At 36.2% G+C, this 20,332-nt stretch overlaps 1 protein-coding gene across 1 annotated transcript; it reads left to right on the top strand.

The window, feature by feature from the left end:
• Positions 1-851: 851 nt before the first annotated feature.
• LOC132178849 (mannosyl-oligosaccharide glucosidase GCS1-like) lies at positions 852-18,776 on the top strand. Its single transcript, XM_059591417.1, is given in 24 exon segments — positions 852-1,353; positions 1,440-1,513; positions 2,299-2,426; positions 2,429-2,549; positions 3,145-3,319; positions 3,608-3,694; positions 3,813-3,881; positions 4,193-4,289; positions 4,945-5,027; positions 5,760-5,867; positions 6,554-6,675; positions 6,730-6,837; positions 6,998-7,071; positions 7,283-7,408; positions 7,911-7,978; positions 8,246-8,434; positions 8,515-8,565; positions 8,886-8,942; positions 9,199-9,348; positions 9,549-9,640; positions 18,146-18,231; positions 18,234-18,254; positions 18,346-18,409; positions 18,499-18,776. Coding segments are annotated over 24 exon segments (2,595 nt in total). The 5' UTR covers positions 852-1,053; the 3' UTR covers positions 18,644-18,776.
• Positions 18,777-20,332: the final 1,556 nt, after the last annotated feature.

Genomic DNA, 20,332 nt, shown 5'->3' with positions numbered 1-20,332 from the left:
CGGTATGTAACACCCCACCCTAAATGATATAATATTGTCCATTTTAGACCAGACCCGCACAATTTTAGTATTGGGTTTACCCCAAAAGGCCTCATACCACTTAGACAAAACATATTCCATATAAATATATCATATTTTCCACACCTAGACAATGTAGGACGTCATAAAATTGTCTACTTTTGGCTCCCCCGAATTAGACTTTCCAGAAGGTCACCTATCCTTGTACTACTCTTGCATAAGCTTGTTTAATTGTGGAGTTCTGGTGTGATCATGACAATAACGCTTTTTAAAGCTGTGAAGCTTGTGATGATCATGACACCGTCAGAACTCCGCAGTTAAGCGAGCTTATGCGAGAGTAGTACCGAAATGGGTGACCTCCTAGAAAGTTTGAATCGGAAAAACCAAAAACATACAATATTGTGTCAATGGAGTGGAGTGTTACACGGTGTAGAGTCTGTAGACTGCTACATCAGTTTTTAAAAAGCTTATAGTAATATCACTAACAACTCAGTCTACTCAAAACATATGTAGTGTGATTTCTCAACCAAAAAAATCAATGCACCAAGTTACTCCCACCGGCACTCTACACATGCAGCTTCAATACATCTGCTACCAACAACTTCAAAACTGATCTACAAGACGTGTGAGAAAGAGTCGTCTTTTTATGTTGTAATTTCGCCTTAACAACGATATGCGCCTTATAAACTGCGCCACTAAAGTATAATATCTCGTCTTAAAAAACTCAAATTACGACAATTGACAAACATAACAAGTTGAGAAGGCCTTTAGATAGCCAGTCGCGTCAAGGGGGTCTTCGGCCCAGTCAATACATACAGGTGGGCTGTAGAGGTGGTCTCCGGCCCAGACGCCCAATTTCATATCCGTCGTGACCGTTTTCCGGTTGACTGATCGAAGGCGCACACACACTACACCGAGCAAAGCGAGCACTGAGTTTCTCAGCCTTAGACTCGCTTCTCATTGTTACCTGAAAATACCTAAATCCCCATATGCGTCTGCGAATTTGGGTTCACATTAAACCCTAGCAATTTGAAAATGACTGGAAATGGCCGAAGAAATGCTCGGAGCAGAATCAAACCCGCCGCGGAAGCCAACGAGGACAGCGCTTCTCTCCGCAACACAAAACCAAACCCGAAAGCACGTAAAGGCAGGAGCAGAGATCATAGCTTCATTCGTATTTTCGACGTTAATCTGAAAGTCGTGTTCGTGCTCAGCGTTTTCGCGTTCTTAGCGATCTTCTTTCTGATTCGTCATCTTGTAAATCCAGCTGAAGAAGCTTCGAGACCTAGGGTTGTTACGCCGTTTCCGGCGCCAAAAGTCATGGACCTTCCTCAGGTTAAATGTGACTTTTTCCCTCTATTTCTTCTGTTTTCCTTTTGGTATTTATAGCATATGAAGTATGGATGAATTGGTTATTACAGTTCCAAGGCGAGCACAGAGAGAGCTTGTATTGGGGAACCTATCGCCCTCACGTTTATCTCGGGATTCGTGCGAGGTATTCCTGTTGCCATTGCGAAAGAATTTATTTGTTCACTGGTTTTTACTATATTATTTGTCTTTCGTGATTGAAGGAATGGTTTATGTATTGAATTTTGGCGTTGCAACATATTCTCTGTAAAATGAACTGTGGACTGGCATCAAAGGAATAGATATCATTATCCAGGTCATGATGGTTATCTGGAAAATTAAAATAATAATAATAATATTTCTAGTGTTGATTTATGTGTTTGTGGAGTAGAGGTTATTGCCTTATTGGTGTATTTCTGTATCGAAACTTTCTAAAGATGGCTAAAGTAGTTTTGGTGCCGGTATACTAGAAATTGGCGTTGAAATGGAAGAAAGTGGGTGGTCGATAATGGCTCTTCATATTTCACAGTAAAGTACGTAAACAAAAATCCTGACTTAAAGATCAAACGTATTTTTTGCACTTGTAGCTTCTTATGCATTTGTAGATAAATAGGCTTGTTTTGGAAATCAAATTTAAGTATTTCATAATCCCCAGACCTGCAAACATGCATGTGTCATGTGGAGTTCGTGTTTGGAAACGACTAAAGCTACTACAATCACTAAAACAAGGCATTTTGCTTGTGCTACAAGCAGAATTCCGGTTCTCTGCAAAATGATATAGTTAAAAAGATCACTTGGCCATTATATTTTGAAAAGGAGAGGAAAATAAAATGTCATTGTTGCATGTTATGGTTTTTATATTCATTTATTCTCCACTTTCATCCAACTTTATGAATTAAAAGATGTGGGGTAATAAGCTGCTGTAACTGGCAGGACTCCACGGTCTCTGATTGCTGGGTTGATGTGGCTTGGTGTAAAGGATGGAAGATATTTCATGAGACATGTCTGCCAAGATTCTGATGTGCTAAGCACATATGGTTGGACGCATCATAATGGACGTGATTTGGACACCAAGTTCTGGTTGACCAGGACATGACCTTGGCAACAAGTTTCTTGAAATCAAAGGTTGATGGCAGTGGCTATGGAGGAGATTGGGCTGTTCAGATTGATGTTCAAAGTGAGCAGTAAGTGGCTGGAACCCCCTAAATATGACTTGTGCTTTATCAAATGCATGTGCTATGCTAAGCGTGATTTTTGTATAAATTTAGCCTTAAATTGGAGAAAAAAAGTTTTACAATAAAGTAAAAGTAGCATCTGAAACTGAGTTAAAAATGATGGTCCCGTTAAGACTGCATGTAAGTGATCTCTCAGGTGTTTTGTTTGGCTTTGATTCATAAACAACACAATTGACCATTTGGAGTTGTTTAAATAAACTTATAGTGACTGAATCCTCTAGGTGAGGTTAGGCATCAAGCTATTTTGTTCTATTTTTGTATAAAAGTGTACATTCACTCCTTACCCACTTTTTTTTTTTAAAAAAAATTATTTTGTTTGGTTCAGAACATTTCATTTCTGAGCTGCAATTTTTTGATAGCGTGTGTGTGTGGGTTGGGGGGGGGGGAGGAGAGTGTTGTGCAACTATGACAACTAGATGGTCCATTGGTAATAACCCCTGCATACTTTGCAGTGCACATGGATTTTGGCAGAATGATAGTGTCATCATTAGGCATTCATTTACACCTCCTAACATAAATTGTTACTGTTGTGGTTTGTCCACAGATCTAAGTGGAATGAGGACATTGGGGGAACTGCACATATATTTTTCTATATGGCTGATGAAGATGGCAACGCTCTAAGTTTGAGTAGAGATATCTTGGACATTCGTGAGGATTCTCTCCTTGCATCAGGTTCACGAATGGATGTTGGAGATTGGCAGCTTCATTTAAAATCAAAGGTAATGTTTGCAAAGGAGCGCTGGTAAAAATGCAAGTGTTTTGTTTCTTTATGAATGATAGAAGTGCTGCTTTTGTGGAATTATATCCTTGAGCCACTAAGCTTTTTGGCTTTGCTTTTTGTAGATACTATCTTAGGAACTGTGTCATAGAGTAGCATAGTCCTTGATGTTTTCTACTTAACAACAAAAAAAATAAAATAAAAAAAATAAAATTTGTTTGACAATCTTTTGCATTCTTCGCTTGGACACTGACCTGTTGCCTACACCTTCATGTTTTCTCTTTTGCAGGACAATTTGGAAGTACATTATTCTGGTTTTAAGACAAATCACATTCACAATTTATCTGATCTTGTCCTGGGAAACCTTGGAGCACAAGTACGTCAGATTTTCATTTGCATCCCGATTTCTAATTCCATATTTGTATTAGACTGTTTGAACAACTGTGCTGCTCAAATTGCTATTGATTTCTTTCCTTTTTTGTACATGTAACCAGGCAAGGAAGTTTGGTTGGCTGAAGCTATCAGACACATCTGATCATTCTCCAAATCTTATAATTTTCCAGGTATGTGGATATAGTGTTAATAACTAATTTAGGATCTTAAAGCTGTGGATTCTCTGTCAACTGCGCAAGATTTTTTTCCTAGTCCATTGCTGGTGACTCGAGCTTATGGGCTACTAACAAAAGGTAGCAGCTCCTATCCTCCCTCGGGGGGCACCAAAAAAGAGAGAGAGAAAGAGATCCTAGTGAAAGTGGGTTTCAATCCATAGTCTCTAATATGAACGAAGTGTCTAATAACTAAGTTAGCTGACACCTTTCATCCTTGGATTCTACGTTCTCACTACCTTCTCCTGATGTTTTCCAATTCTATGCAGATTTCTGCTCGGATTCCTTTCAAAGCGGATATTGTGTTTGTCTCTGGAACTGGTTTGCAAAGCTCAAGAGTTGAAGAACGTGTCAGCAGCCTTACAGGTGCCTACCACATCCATTCAATATGATAATATGTCAATGATATGCATTTTCAATTTTCTTTTTTTATTTTTAATTTGAGCTCTAGCATGTCCGCTGCTTTACCCAAGCAGACAAGATTTATATATGAGAAAGTCCAAAAAATATACAAGGTAAAAAGTAAAATAAAAGAAAACAAAGCTGGCACCTGAAACTTGAGCTAGGTAAAATCAGACTTCTTTATAGGGGATCTGTACGTTTAATCTTTGAAAATCATTGTGGGTTACCATTATGACTAGGTTGTTGAACCAATTTCCATTATGCCTTCAATCTTACTGCTAATCTTGCTTTTTATCATGGTTTCTGTCAAAATAATAAATTAGTCCTCTTTACCGCTAAGTATCCTGTCAAATCGATAAATATAGTCCTCTTTACTGCTAATTATCTAGGATATGTTTCTCTATATCCAGATCTGTAGGCCTTTCATCATTTTCATTTTTTGGCTTGGTAAGTTTGAAGCTAGGTCCTAGCCTCATCCCAGCCTTCCCTTTACCACCGGAGCCAAGGCCCAGGGGCAGATCCTTCCTGAATTTAGGGAAAGTTTTCTACATAAGCTTCCAAATGAAATGTTGTTATTTCTCCTTTCTGACTCTCTGTTAGTTTTACTGTTAAATATTAGGTACCTTACTGACTGATCAGTTGAAAGAGAAGCAAAGAGAAATTGACGCTAAATTTGAGAAGAGCTTTAACCTGGCTGACAAGGTATTGAACTGTTAGTCGTTGGAAACTATTTCCCTTTACTCTATCATTGTTCTAGTTTGATACTATGTATAACACACTGTAGCATCGCACCTGGTTAAATGTCTTCCCACCAGTGACATCTCTTTTAAGTAGTTGCATGGATGATGTGAGGTAACGTATAGTACTCCCTACTATGATATTGTTTTAGTTCTGAACAATGTGGTGGAATAGTGAATGCTCTGGATAAGCTGATTAAACTTTGGTGATTGAATAAGTTTGCCCACCATCTTGCGTACTTCATTGAACTATGAGGTGTCTTATGTGATATCTGCAGCCTACTTAAGTCCTTATTTTCCCTTGCATTGAGGCCTTCCCTCATGCTTCCTTTACTTTTAGTATGCTATTAATGATTTCTGATCTAATAGTTAGTTTGCTCCAAGCCCATATCTGAAATTTCAAAATTAAAAAAGAAAAAGAAAAATGTAATTAAGCCAAACAACTGTTGAGGTTGGTTAAATACATCCATGAAAACAGTGTGAGAGTCAATCCTTTAGCTGCACATTTTCGATTGCTTGAAACTTCCTATGTCTGATTTAATTCTAGAAAACTAAAACTACAAAGGCAAATTAGTGGAAGGAAGGAAGAGGAGTCATCAGTCATTTTAAATGTTTTTCCTTTAAGTTTGTTTTATGCATGTAAATTTTATTCTGCTTGAACTGGAAGAATTCTGAAAATTTGGTATTATATTTTCAGCTCGATTCTGAATCTGTGATTGTTGGTAAGGCTGCTGTTGGAAACTTGTTGGGTGGCATAGGCTATTCCTATGGCCAGTCAAAAATTTCACTCCCAAGGGACCCAAATGTAAGCATTATGAATTTGTTTTGTTTCCATTGTATTTTATGTGATGTAAGATCTTTGTCAGTAGCATCTAAGCATTAAGTTGATAAATGTTGATCATTCCAAACATAAATGACGACATCAGCAATATGATGTTCTTCTACATGTTTTGACTTTTGCACTATTACTTCACGTCTAAGGTTGCATCATTATCAAGCTTGATGTCTAGTTAGTTAGCTTGGTCATAGCGATTACAATGGTGTTTGAGATCTTGATAAGTTTTTTAGTTAATGTTAACAGAATGATTAATAGAGCAGTGAGAGGAAAAGGCAAATGAATCTTTCTGTGGTTTCCTGTCTTTCTTGTGGCTTGCCAATAACATAATCAGATATAGCGTTGCTGAATAAATGACCCATTACTTGATACACTTCACTTCCGAAACCTTTGATTTCAAGAGTAGTGGTATATATCAGAAATAAAAAGGCAAAACTCAAGTATTAGTTATTAGGTTTTTTGCATTATCTTCTGTTGTTTGCAGTAGTAATTATGTTCTGACAGGCTTAACAATGGGGCATTTTCGTTCTTAATTTTCGTGTTGTTTTTTCCCCCACTTTTGCAACCTGTGGAACTGCTATTATTCATATTTATTATCAGCTGTCATCAATTTCAACATCTGACAAAGTCATACAGTGGGCCATTTTCTCTTACAGCTTGGAGGTCTTGATAATGTTATTTCATATTGGCCAGCTGAGCTTTACACAGCTGTTCCAAGTCGACCCTTCTTCCCAAGGGGATTTTTATGGGATGAAGGTTTTCATCAGCTGCTGATCTGGTTAACTACTAATAATTACCAGTAACACCATATATATACTATTAATTTTGACAGGCGTTGGGATATTCACATTTGCTTGGATATCATTGGACACTGGTTAGATCTAATGAATGTTGATGGATGGATTCCATGTGAGCAAATTTTGGGTGCTGAAGCTCTAAGGTGATCTGGAGTATCTTATTTGGCTGTACCATTTTTCTAAAGAACAATTTTTACTTAAGAAAAAGGTTATATGAAGTGCCTTTTTCAATTATGTGCAACAAATTTGATGTTTTGGTTTCTCCAATAAAGTAATGCAAAGTCTTTTCTTGAGTGCTTGCAGTAAGGTTCCAGAGGAATTTGTTCCCCAACATCCCACTAATGGAAATCCACCTACTCTGTTTTTAGTGTTACGTGGTAAGGTTTTCTCTCAATGAACTTTTGCTTCTTCTTTTTTTCCCAGTTGTGCGTATTTCTTGCTTCTGTGTTTCAGTTATGCATGATAACAGGAGATTAAATCATTTGCTACTCTGTCTTTCCATATTAAAAGTATACTTAATTATCTAATTAAGAATGGACTATTTTCTATAAACCTAATTTTCAATGTATTTTGAAACTTTCCTTCTAGATATTGTTCATAGCTTAAAGAAAAACAAGTTTACTGCCACCGAAAGCAATGAGGTCTCTTCATTTCTAGAACGGGCTTTTGTTCGCCTTGAAGCCTGGTTCCAATGGTTCAATACTACCCAGTCAGGTATATAATAAGGTTAATCTTTCTTCTTTTTTCTCTTTTTGTTTCTTTGGGGATGGGGGCAGGGATGGAGGGAGGGGGTAAATAATACATGTGATGATTGTCTGTAATTTTATTGAGGGTGTGGACTATGTAAAAGATCAGTGTTTATTATGTGTATAAGTTTACATCAGTTTTCTACGCGTTCCAACCTCCTTTCTGTAGCCCTGATGTTATCTAAAATGGTATCACGATACATGTAAAGATTGTGTAATATTATTTCAGGATATAGTCTATGTGTAGCATTTGCTGGCATGGTGTATATATGTATATGCTTGTACACATGTACTTCAACTTTTTACCTTGTTCATCTACCTAATGCAACTCTCCCTACTCAGAGCTTGATGTCATTCGGGATAATAGATTTTTAGACAACTGGAATCACACAACAGATACATGCTTGTCTGCATTGGATTTAATTTTCAATTTTCTGATTTACTTAAGAGTATTTTCTTCATTAACACAGGAAACGATAAGACCAGCTATTATTGGCACGGGAGGGACAGTACAACAACGCGTGAACTAAATCCAAAGGTTCTATTTTGCAGCATTAATAAGTCTTAAAGTATACAGATTTTTTTTCCTTTCTCTTTCTTTCCTATAGAATGTAATATTTACTATTGGGGTAATTTATAATTTAGGTATAACCTTTCATTTATTTTATGAGCTTCTTGGGGTCCAAGTAGCATGATTTAGGGAGGAAAAGCACAATAGTGAACCGGGGCAGACATTATCGCCTTGAACCATTGGGATTTGGTGCATTTGAAACATTTATGCAATAAATGGCTTTTATCTTGTAAGGTTGAGAGCGTTCCTTCACTTCATGCTGCAACCTCTTTTCCTCTGTCCTCTGGGTTGGATGATTATCCACGTGCTTCACACCCAAGTGAAGATGAACGTCACTTGGATCTTAGATGCTGGATGTATCTTGCAGCAGAATGCATGCATTCCACTGCAGAGCTTTTTGATAAGGATAATAAACCTGGAAAGGTATAATAATGAGAAAAGATATCTAGAATACTCTTTTAACTCTTCTATCAGTTAATTGACCTTTGAAATAAATGATGCAGGATTATGGTAAAACAGCTAAGCTGCTCTCAGATTTTGAAATTCTGAATCACGTTTGTTATTATCATGCTGTTTGAAAGTGTTTCTCATTCCTCTGCTCTTTGATCTTTCTCAATTAGTAATATGTGAAATGACGGTGTTATCTTATACCATAAATATTTAGTACTTTTGGAATATTTATCACAAATAATTTGTCTCTTACTGCTTTCGGAAAGAAATGAGGGGGGCATGGAGGGTTAATATATATTGGTATTTTCTTCTAGATAAATTCTAGGAAATAATTGATTATTACTAGATTGGATGCTTAGGTGAGTATACTTAATATGGGGGTTGCTATTTTATATATGTGCTTGAATGCTTGATGTTTAAACAGCTGCACTTTGATGAGGCATACGGAGCTTTTTTTGATTTTGGAAATCATACTGAAAAGGTACACTGTCTGTATGTTTTTGTTCCTCTCAAAATTTGATACCATTTTTTATAATTGCATTTTCACAAACATAAACTGCAAATGGTACATGCTAGCATTTGCTATCACTCTTGAAACAATAGCTTTAGAAGGATTCTGTTGTCAAATAGGCTTTTGCCCTCATAAATCAGATATCATTTGGTGAACACGTCTTGCTATAACCTTTTTGCTCATAACATTTACCTGCTTGTTTTGAAAGTTGGTTTAATCATGTTAGGTTCGCTTAAGTTGGAAAGAGAAGAAGATAGGAGACAATTATGCAAATCGAGAGCTCGTGCGCGAAGTGTTAGAAAGGCCTCAGTTGAGACTGGTTCCTCATGTTGGTTATGTCAGTCTTTTCCCATTTATTGGGAGGCTTATTCCACCTGTAAGTTACACAGACAATCTAATCTTGAAGATGATACTTGAACTGTTATTTGGTGCTTCTGTCTTTTCTTACTCTGGGGCACGGAAATATTAAGCTAGTACTTTTTTTTTTTTTTTTTTTTTTTGTGTGTGTGTAGTAGGTGGGTTTGTGGTTTTGTCCATTTGGTATCCTTGATCTCTCAAGTGTATTGTTTAACACAGGGATCATGGATTCTGAAAAAACAGCTTGACCTCATCTCAAACCAAAGTATCCTATGGACAGACTATGGGCTCCGTTCTCTTGCCAAAACAAGGTGTATAATCTGCTCGTTCTTTTCTTTATAATTTAGGGTTAAACGCAATTTTGATACCTGTGATTAGGCCCAAAATCAAACATACCCTCGGTTTCAAAAAGTATACCAACTGGTCCTTGTGATTATTAAAAATACACACTTGGTACTTTCGTCCATATTTCACCCTGTTTGTTTCCCATCAACAACATCAAAGGTCAAACATGGAACAAGGCAGGTTAAAAAGAACGGGAAAAAGCTAATAAAAAATCTGCAATATAAACACACCTTAAAAAGCAATGCAGAAAGGTTATCTACTTATCAGGACATTGATGAATTGAAAAAAATGAAAATGCATTTGAAAATTTTAATTTGCATAGCAATAACATTTAAACAAGACCTCCATAGCTGTTGAGCACTTGAGCAGCAGCAGTTTTTCCACGGCTACTAAGCATCTCATACCACTGAATGTATACTAGCTAAAATGTGAATATATCTAATGCAGCTGTACAATTGTCATAGTAGTCCTACAACGACCATCTCAAATGGTAGTTCAATGGTCTCAAGAAAATCTTCAAAGTGGTCAAGTACAAACTAAGGCATAGGTTTGAATCCCGCAATGAAAATCTCCATGTTTAATTAGTGTAAACCACTATGTGTTCCATTGATGCCAGTAAAAGACTAAGCCAAACTATGCCTCAATCAAGACTAGAAAGAGAGTCAGACTAGAGGGAAGCTTGCATTTCCCACCGAAAGTATTGTAGGATCGAGTGTCTCAATGTGTTCATCCTATTCAGCAAGCAAGGAGAAGAAGTACGCCCCATATACATAAATTATGATAACATGCTTGGAAGGAACAATATGAATACACATTTTGAATTAATTTTAAGCAGACCTGAGACTCAGAGAAAAAGTAGCAATCCATGTGCAAAATGAACCCATCTTGGAGGAGATGAATCCAAGCGAGGTGAATAATATATATGAAGAACTCAGTGCACAAAAACATAACACTCATTTTCGTAAAACTCGGAGACATCTGAAACACAATCCACATGTTTGTGAAGAGAATATCTTGTTTTCAACTCACCAACAAATTTAAACCAACTTTTCTGCCTAATTAACAGTTGGCCAATTGGGGATTAAAAAATGCATTAAAACAAAGTATTAGAACAAAAAGTACCTGCAAAGTAACATGGATATTCGATTATCAATAGTCCCAAGAAAATTGCTTATTATGATAATATTTATTGGAGAATATTTTGGAGATAAAAAAAAAAAATCATTTTACAACAGAAGCAGCAGTTTTGCACTCAGAGAGGAATAAGGATGTCCATGTTGCTAAATTGGCCCTATCCTCTGCCTCCATCTCGTCATCGAAATTAATGTTGACGACTTTAATGATGACTTTACGAAAAGGATCCCGGATCAAATCCGATAACTCGACCCAACAGGGCAATCCGGTGACTTCAACCCGCCTAAAAGTTCCCATCTTCATATTATAATAGAGAAAGAATCGACGATGATCTAATGAACCCCGTACTGAAACATTTGGTTGTAGCAACATCTCGCCGGTTTTAAGGTTTATGGCAAGAACTTTGTTAGACCTCGTCCAACCAAAAGGCATATGAATTGTTTGCATAACCCACTTGTGATTATTGTAGTCCTCCAATATCCATAACTTAAACTTGTCGTACTCCTCTTCGCTGTCATAATATTTCCTCAAAGCCAAACGTCCACCAAATTGAGTTAGATCTCCCCAGAACGAATCATCAGGATACGGGATCTTTCTAACTTGGCCCTCCACTATATCAAAAGCAAATATATATTTCTCTGGCTTACCATTATAAGAATCATGGTTAAAATGAATTGCGCCATTTGCAAAAACTGGATCACTGCGGGTAAAAAATAATTTTATTTGTTCAAGTGGAAAAGGGTGTATCTGACTCCATGATCCGCTGCCTCGCGTGAAAACCCAGAAAAGCGTCTTCAATAACTTTCGATAATAGACGTTTTGAACAAAGAGAACCTTGTGCTCGTGCTCGTTGGACAAAATATCAAATCCATAGTAGTAGACTTTATCTAAATACCAATCATACAAAGCAGGAGGACGAAGAGGAATATCGGCAAGAGTGGAGTACTCACCGGTATCGGGCCTATAGATGTGTAATTTACAGCCCAAGCGAAACAAGATCTTGTCGTTGGTTACTGCACTTTCTGAAGACAAGATTCCGGGAAGTATTTCGGAAGGGACTGAGGGAAGCATAGTGGCAGGGCCTAGGGTGCCATCCTTTTGGATTTTTGCGGAGTAGAAGTATTTATTCCCCAAATTCTGGACAGAGAACAGGACTCGGCGGCTGCAAGATTGAGTGCTGAAGTGACGATGGCCCAAGGAACGGTGGCGAATTAGGGTGTTGAAGGATTGGGAAACCCTTCTCAGACCCAAGCAGAGAGACATGTTTTGCCTGCGTGCACTACTGCAAGTATGTGTCTTTAATCTTTATTAGGCGGCGTGGAATGGATGGGAAAAATATTTTGTGATAGTTAGGGCTTTTGCCCTTTTTATAATAGATATACACAAGTACATGGATCAAGCATCGTCATACTGTCGAGTTGAGTGTTGAAGAACAACATCCAAGCCCATTGGATATTCTGAAATTTGCGTCCAGCCCATTTTCGACTGGGTCCCTGGGCTCTAGCATGTCCGCTGCTTTACCCAAGCAGACAAGATTTATATATGAGAAAGTCCAAAAAATATACAAGGTAAAAAGTAAAATAAAAGAAAACAAAGCTGGCTCCTGAAACTTGAGCTAGGTAAAATCAGACTTCTTTATAGGGGATCTGTAGGTTTAATCTTTGAAAATCATTGTGGGTTACCATTATGACTAGGTTGTTGAACCAATTTCCATTATGCCTTCAATCTTACTGCTAATCTTGCTTTCTATCATGGTTTCTGTCAAAATAATAAATTAGTCCTCTTTACCGCTAAGTATCCTGTCAAAACGATAATATAGTCCTCTTTACTGCTAATTATCTAGGATATGTTTCTCTATATCCAGATCTGTAGGCCTTTCATCATTTTCATTTTCGGCTTGGTAAGTTTGAAGCTAGGTCCTAGCCTCATCCCAGCCTTCCCTTTACCACCGGAGCCAAGGCCCAGGGGCAGATCCTTCCTGAATTTAGGGAAAGTTTTCTACATAAGCTTCCAAATGAAATGTTGTTATTTCTCCTTTCTGACTCTCTGTTAGTTTTACTGTTAAATATTAGGTACCTTACTGACTGATCAGTTGAAAGAGAAGCAAAGAGAAATTGACGCTAAATTTGAGAAGAGCTTTAACCTGGCTGACAAGGTATCGAACTGTTAGTCGTTGGAAACTATTTCCATTAACTCTATCATTGTTCTAGTTTGATACTATATATAACACACTGTGGCATCGCACCTGATTAAATGTCTTCCCACCAGTGACATCTCTTTTAAGTAGTTGCATGGATGATGTGAGGTAACATATAGTACTCCCTACTATGATATTGTTTTAGTTCTGAACAATGTGGTGGAATAGTGAATGCTCTGGATAAGCTGATTAAACTTTGGTGATTGAATAAGTTTGCCCACCATCTTGCGTACTTCATTGAACTATGAGGTGTCTTATGTGATATCTGCAGCCTACTTAAGTCCTTATTTTCCCTTGCATTGAGGCCTTCCCTCATGCTTCCTTTACTTTTAGTATGCTATTAATGATTTCTGATCTAATAGTTAGTTTGCTCCAAGCCCATATCTGAAATTTCAAAATTAAAAAAGAAAAAAAGAAAAAGAAAAATGTAATTAAGCCAAACAACTGTTGAGGTTGGTTAAATACATTCATGAAAACAGTGTGAGAGTCAATCCTTTAGCTGCACATTTTCGATTGCTTGAAACTTCCTGTGTCTGATTTAATTCTAGAAAACTAAAACTACAAAGGCAAATTAGTGGAAGGAAGGAAGAGGAGTCATCAGTCATTTTAAATGTTTTTCCTTTAAGTTTGTTTTATGCATGTAAATTTTATTCTGCTTGAACTGGAAGAATTCTGAAAATTTGGTATTATATTTTCAGCTCGATTCTGAATCTGTGATTGTTGGTAAGGCTGCTGTTGGAAACTTGTTGGGTGGCATAGGCTATTCCTATGGCCAGTCAAAAATTTCACTCCCAAGGGACCCAAATGTAAGCATTACGAATTTGTTTTGTTTCCGTTGTATTTTATGTGATGTAAGATCTTTGTCAGTAGCATCTAGGCATTAAGTTGATAAATGTTGATCATTCCAAACATAAATGACGACATCAGCAATATGATGTTCTTCTTCTACATGTTTTGACTTTTGCACTATTACTTCACGTCTCAGGTTGCATCATTATCAAGCTTGATGTCTAGTTAGTTAGCTTGGTCATAGCGATTACAATGGTGTTTGAGATCTTGATAAGTTTTTTAGTTAATGTTAACAGAATGATTAATAGAGCAGTGAGAGGAAAAGGCAAATGAATCTGGTTTCCTGTCTTTCTTGGGGCTTTCCAATAACATAATCAGATATAGCGTTGCTGAATAAATGACCTATCACTTGATACACTTCACTTCCGAAACCTTTGATTTCAAGAGTAGTGGTATATATCAGAAATAAAAAGGCAAAACTCAAGTATTAGTTAGGTTTTTTGCATTATCTTCTGCTGTTTGCAGTAGTAATTATGTTCTGACAGGCTTAACAATGGAGCATTTTCATTCTTAATTTTCGTGTTGTTTTTTCCCCCTCTTTTGCAACCTGTGGAACTGCTATTATTCATATTTATCATCAGCTGTCATCAATTTCAACATCTGACAAAGTCATACAGTGGGCCATTTTCTCTTACAGCTTGGAGGTCTTGATAATGTTATTTCATATTGGCCAGCTGAGCTTTACACAGCTGTTCCAAGTCGACCCTTCTTCCCAAGGGGATTTTTATGGGATGAAGGTTTTCATCAGCTGCTGATCTGGTTAGTGGTCTATTTTACTATTCTATTCCAATTTTGTTATTCCATTTTCACATGTGCAGATATCCTGTTAGCTTCATGTTTTAGAAGATATGCAATTTCTCCAAATGTGGTGTTTCTTAACTACTAATAATTACCAGTAACACCATATATATATTATTAAATTTTGACAGGCGTTGGGATATTCACATTTGCTTGGATATCATTGGACACTGGTTAGATCTAATGAATGTTGATGGATGGATTCCACGTGAGCAAATTTTGGGTGCTGAAGCTCTAAGGTGATCTGGAGTATCTTATTTGGCTGTACCATTTTTCTAAAGAACAATTTTTACTTAAGAAAAAGGTTATATGAAGTGCCTTTTTCAATTATGTGCAACAAATTTTGTTGTTTTGGTTTCTCCAATAAAGTAATGCAAAGTCTTTTCTTGAGTGCCTGCAGTAAGGTTCCAGAGGAATTTGTTCCCCAACATCCCACTAATGGAAATCCACCTACTCTGTTTTTAGTGTTACGTGGTAAGTTTTTCTCTCAATGAACTTTTGCTTCTTCTTTTTTTCCCAGTTGTGCATATTTCTTGCTTCTGTGTTTCAGTTATGCATGATAACAGGATATTAAATCATTTGCTACTCTGTCTTTCCATATTAAAAGTATACTTAATTATCTAATTAAGAATGGACTATTTTCTGTAAACCTAATTTTCAATGTATTTTGAAACTTTCCTTCTAGATATTGTTCATAGCTTAAAGAAAAACAAGTTTACTGCCACTGAAAGCAATGAGATCTCTTCATTTCTAGAACGGGCTTTTGTTCGCCTTGAAGCCTGGTTCCAATGGTTCAATACTACCCAGTCAGGTATATAATAAGGTTAATCTTTCTTCTTCTTTCTCTTTTTGTTTCTTTGGGGATGGGGGCAGGGATGGAGGGAGGGGGTAAATAATACATGTGATGATTTTCTGTAATTTTATTGAGGGTGTGGACTATGTAAAAGATCAGTGTTTATTATGTTTATAAGTTTACATCAGTTTTCTACCCATTCCAACCTCCTTTCTGTAGCCCTGATGTTATCTAAAATGGTATCACGATACATGTAAAGATTGTGTAATATTATTTCAGGATATAGACTATGTGTAGCATTTGCTGGCATTGTGTATATATGTATATGCTTGTACACATGTACTTCAACTTTTTTCCTTGTTCATCTACCTAATGCAACTCTCCCTACTCAGAGCTTGATGTCATTCGGGCTAATAGATTTTTTAGACAACTGGAATCACACAACAGATACATGCTTGTCTGCATTGGATTTAATTTTCAATTTTCTGATTTACTTGGAGTATTTTCTTCATTAACACAGGAAACGATAAGACCAGCTATTATTGGCACAGGTGGGACAGTACAACAACTCGTGAACTAAATCCAAAGGTTCTATTTTGCAGCATTACTAGGTCTTAAAGTATACAGATTTTTTTTTCCTTTCTCTTTCTTTCCTATAGAATGTAATATTTACTATTGGGGTAATTTATAATTTAGGTATAAACTTTCATTTGTTTTATGAGCTTCTTGGGGTCCAAGTAGCATGATTTAGGGAGGAAAAGCAAAATAGTGAACCAGGGCAGACATTATCGCCTTGAACCATTGGGATTTGGTGCATTTGAAACATTTATACAATAAATGACTTTTATCTTGTAAGGTTGAGAGGGTTCCTTCACTTCATGCTGCAAAATCTTTTCCTTTTTTTTTTTAATGCATTTCTGGTACAATAAATTAGAGAGACCCAGTACAACTATTGTGCTTTATTCATATTTCTTGACCCTTTGGACTCGGCAAAAGTATTTGTTAGTGGCCATCTGTGTGTAGTGTAATCGTTTTTGCCAACCCTCCTTACCACTCACCACCTCAATGTAATTTATTTTTGATTTATTTTGACTCTTGATTTTTGGTGGTCCTAGGACTAATATGATGCCATACATAATTCCAATTTTGATTTTATTTTGGAGTTTATCAGTGTAATGTTGGATTTCTGGAAAGAGTTTTCCGAATTGTTGAGAAGTGGTAAACTGACGTCGTTTCTGAAATCTCCAGACACTGTCCTCTGGGTTGGATGATTATCCACGTGCTTCACACCCAAGTGAAGATGAATGTCACTTGGATCTCAGATGCTGGATGTATCTTGCAGCAGAATGCGCAATTCCATTGTAGAGCTTTTTGATAAGGATAATAAACCTGGAAAGGTATAATAATGAGAAAAGATATCTAGAATACTCTTATTACTCTTCTATCAGTTAATTGACCTTTGAAATAAATGATGCAGGATTATGGTAAAACAGCTAAGCTGCTCTCAGATTTTGAAATTCTGAATCAGGTTTGTTATTATCATGCTGTCTGAAAGTGTTTCTCATTCCTCTACTCTTTGATCTTTCTCAATTAGTAATCTGTGAAATGACGGTGTTATCTTATACCATAAATATTTAGTACTTTTGGAATATTTATCACAAATAATTTGTCTCTTACTGCTTTCAGAAAGAAATGAGGGGGGCATGGAGGGTTAATATATATTGGTATTTTCTTCTAGATAAATTCTAGGAAATAATTGATTATTACTAGATTGGATGCTTAGGTGAGTATACTTAATATGGGCCGGGGGTTGCTATTATAGTTCAATTTATATATGTGCTTGATGTTTAAACAGATGCACTTAGCTGATGCATACGGAGCTTATTTTGATTTTGGAAATCATATTGAAAAGGTACACTGTCTGTATATTTTTGTTCCTCTCAAAATTTGATACCATTTTTTATAATTGCATTTTCACAAACATAAACTGCACATGGTACATTCTAGCATTTGCTATCACTGTTGAAACAATAGCTTTAGAAGGATTCTGTTGTGAATTAGGCTTTTGCCCTCATGAATCAGATATTATTTGGTTAACACTTCTTGCTATAACCTTTTTGCTCAGAACATTTACCTGCTTGTTTTGAAAGTTGGTTTAATCATGCTAGGTTTCTTTAAGTTGGAAAGAGAAGAAGATAGGAGACAATTATGCAAATCGAGAGCTCGTGCACGAAGTGTTAGAAAGGCCTCAGTTGAGACTGGTTCCTCGTGTTGGTTATGTCAGTCTTTTCCCATTCATTGGGAGGCTTATTCTACCTGTAAGTTACACAGTAACACAGACAATCTAATTTTGAAGATGATACTTGAACTGTTATTTGGTGCTTCTGTCTTTTTTTTCTCTGGAGCACGGAAATATTAAGCTATTGCTTTTTTTTGTGTGTGTGTGTAGTAGGTGGGTTTGTGGTTTTGTGCATTTGGTATCATTGATCTCTTAAGTGTATTGTTTAACACAGGGATCATGGATTCTGGAAAAACAGCTTGACCTCATCTCAAGCCAAAGTATCCTATGGACAGACTATGGGCTCCGTTCTCTTGCCAAAACAAGGTGTATAATCTGCTCGTGCTAATCTGATGACTTACTTGAGACCTTGTTGATTCTAGAACTAATCTGACTACAACATGTCATTTTGTATGCTACAGCTCAGTATACATGAAACGCAACACAGAGCATGACCCACCTTATTGGAGAGGTCCAATTTGGATGAACATAAATTACATGATTCTTTCGCACTCCACCATTACTCTAAAGGTAAACCTTCATGCTTTATACAAAAGAAAAGGAACCTAAAAGAAAACAAAAAGAGTCTTTTACAACAAGTCTTTTGTGGTGATTGTCACAGAAGATGGACCATATAAGGACAGAGCCAAAGCCACCTATGATGAGCTGAGGAGCAATTTGATTAGGTACTGTCTCACACAATGGCTGAATATGGCTTAAGCTCATCAGAACTCACCAATTAATTTAAATAATATATATTCTTCCCTTGCTGTAGAAATGTGGTTCGCAATCGTTGCAACACTGGGTTTTTGTGGGAACAGTATGATCAGAAGAAAGGCAAGGGAAAAGGTGCACGGCTTTTTACGGGTTGGACATCACGTGTGCTATTAATCATGGCAGAAGCTTATGAAGAAAGTTAGGACACATTATTTAAGAATTGTTAAATATGAATTTATGATTAGATTCCATCCTTTTAAAAAAATTAAATGTTAAGAATATGGAAAGTCTTTAAATATTGTATTCATATTTATAAGTTTCTATTTTTTCTCTCTATTTATCTTTTCAAGTATCTTATTCAAATTTGAAATCTTTTTTTTTTCCTCCAATTTTATTATTTTTCAACAACTAATTGTTCAAATCCTTAAAATCAGATCATATCTAATTAGTGATTAAAAAAAATGAGATGTTAGAAAAACTTGAATATAAAACCTTAATAAGTAATTTTGCATTTCAAAAAGCGAGAATAATGCCTTTTAAATAAAAATATAATATTAAATTAAACATTAGGAAAAAATGCGAAATTAGTCATTGTGGTTTACCTTATTTACAATTAGCTCCATGTGGTATCAAAATGAACTCACACGGGCTTGAGGTATGCCAAAAGAGCAATTTAGTCCCTACAATCAAATTCTATCAAGTAATTTACATATTCCGGTAGTGTGATACTAATTTAAATAAGACAAGTATCACAATTTTATTAGCTCTAACATTCCACGCTATCAGAATCTGTTAAGTCAGTGAACGAAATTTGACTGTAAGGACTAAATTATTTTTTTGGTATACCTAAGGGCTTTTGAGATCATTTTAATACCACAATGAGTTAATGCAAATTAAGTAACCACATGGATTGATTTTGCATTTTTCCCTAATATATTATTGTTTAATATTTAAATTTAATGAAGGCGCCTCACTAACATTTTTGGCCTTAGGCCCCAAAATGTATCGAGCCGACTCTGGCTAAGATTGTGTCATTTTATGAGTTTTTAAATGAAATTTGGGTAATTATAATAGGTCATAAAATGGCTGAGTTAAAAAAATATATTAAATAAAAATAAATAAATAAACGGTTGAGTTCATAAGGACCGAACTTAAATTTTCAAACTCAACATAATATATATTAATCACTATATATATTTATATAAGTTTTGACTTCAAAAAGAAAAAAAAAAAAAAAAAAAAGTTTTGAGAGTTGGGGGTGGCCATGGCCTCTACGTGCTCTCCCCCTGTATTCATCCATAATCTTAGGTCTCAAAATTTATCAAGCTGACCTTGGAGATGCATGATACATGAAGTCATGCCCACGTTGATGTTGGTTAGCATTCTAATCACGTAGATGATTGCAATTAGAAATTAATCAAAGCTAACATGACACATGTGTAACTGTGTTCATTCTAACCTTGTTATATTTTGATATAATTATGACTAAAAGAATTACTTAAACTTAGGCTCTAACTGTTTCGATGCTTTCCGTCGGAAAATATTTTCAACATAAAATTTTTATTGAAAAATAATTTCTTGAAAAATATTTTATAGTATTTGACGCGTACGGAAAATTACAATAAATACTTTCCGACGTTGGGTCCCAATAGGATCTTGGACAGGTCCAGGGCTAGTCTCCGCGGGGTCATGGGTTGGTCCGGTCGGATCCCAAGTGGGTCCTGCTAAAGGTTCGAAAGAATCAAAGAAAGTATGAAACTGAAAGTACTCGAGAAATGACAGTAGTGTGATCCAATATTGCTGGCGAGTCAAAATATTATTCAAGATCTAAACTTTTTATAAACCAAAATTATTTAAATAAGGCATGGAACTTGACGCCAAGCTTATTTTAA

Source organism: Corylus avellana, chromosome ca4, assembly GCF_901000735.1.
Source record: "Corylus avellana chromosome ca4, CavTom2PMs-1.0".
Lineage (NCBI taxonomy): Eukaryota > Viridiplantae > Streptophyta > Magnoliopsida > Fagales > Betulaceae > Corylus > Corylus avellana.
Note: the sequence above shows the minus strand (reverse complement) of the source record. Positions and strands in the feature narration are given on the sequence as shown.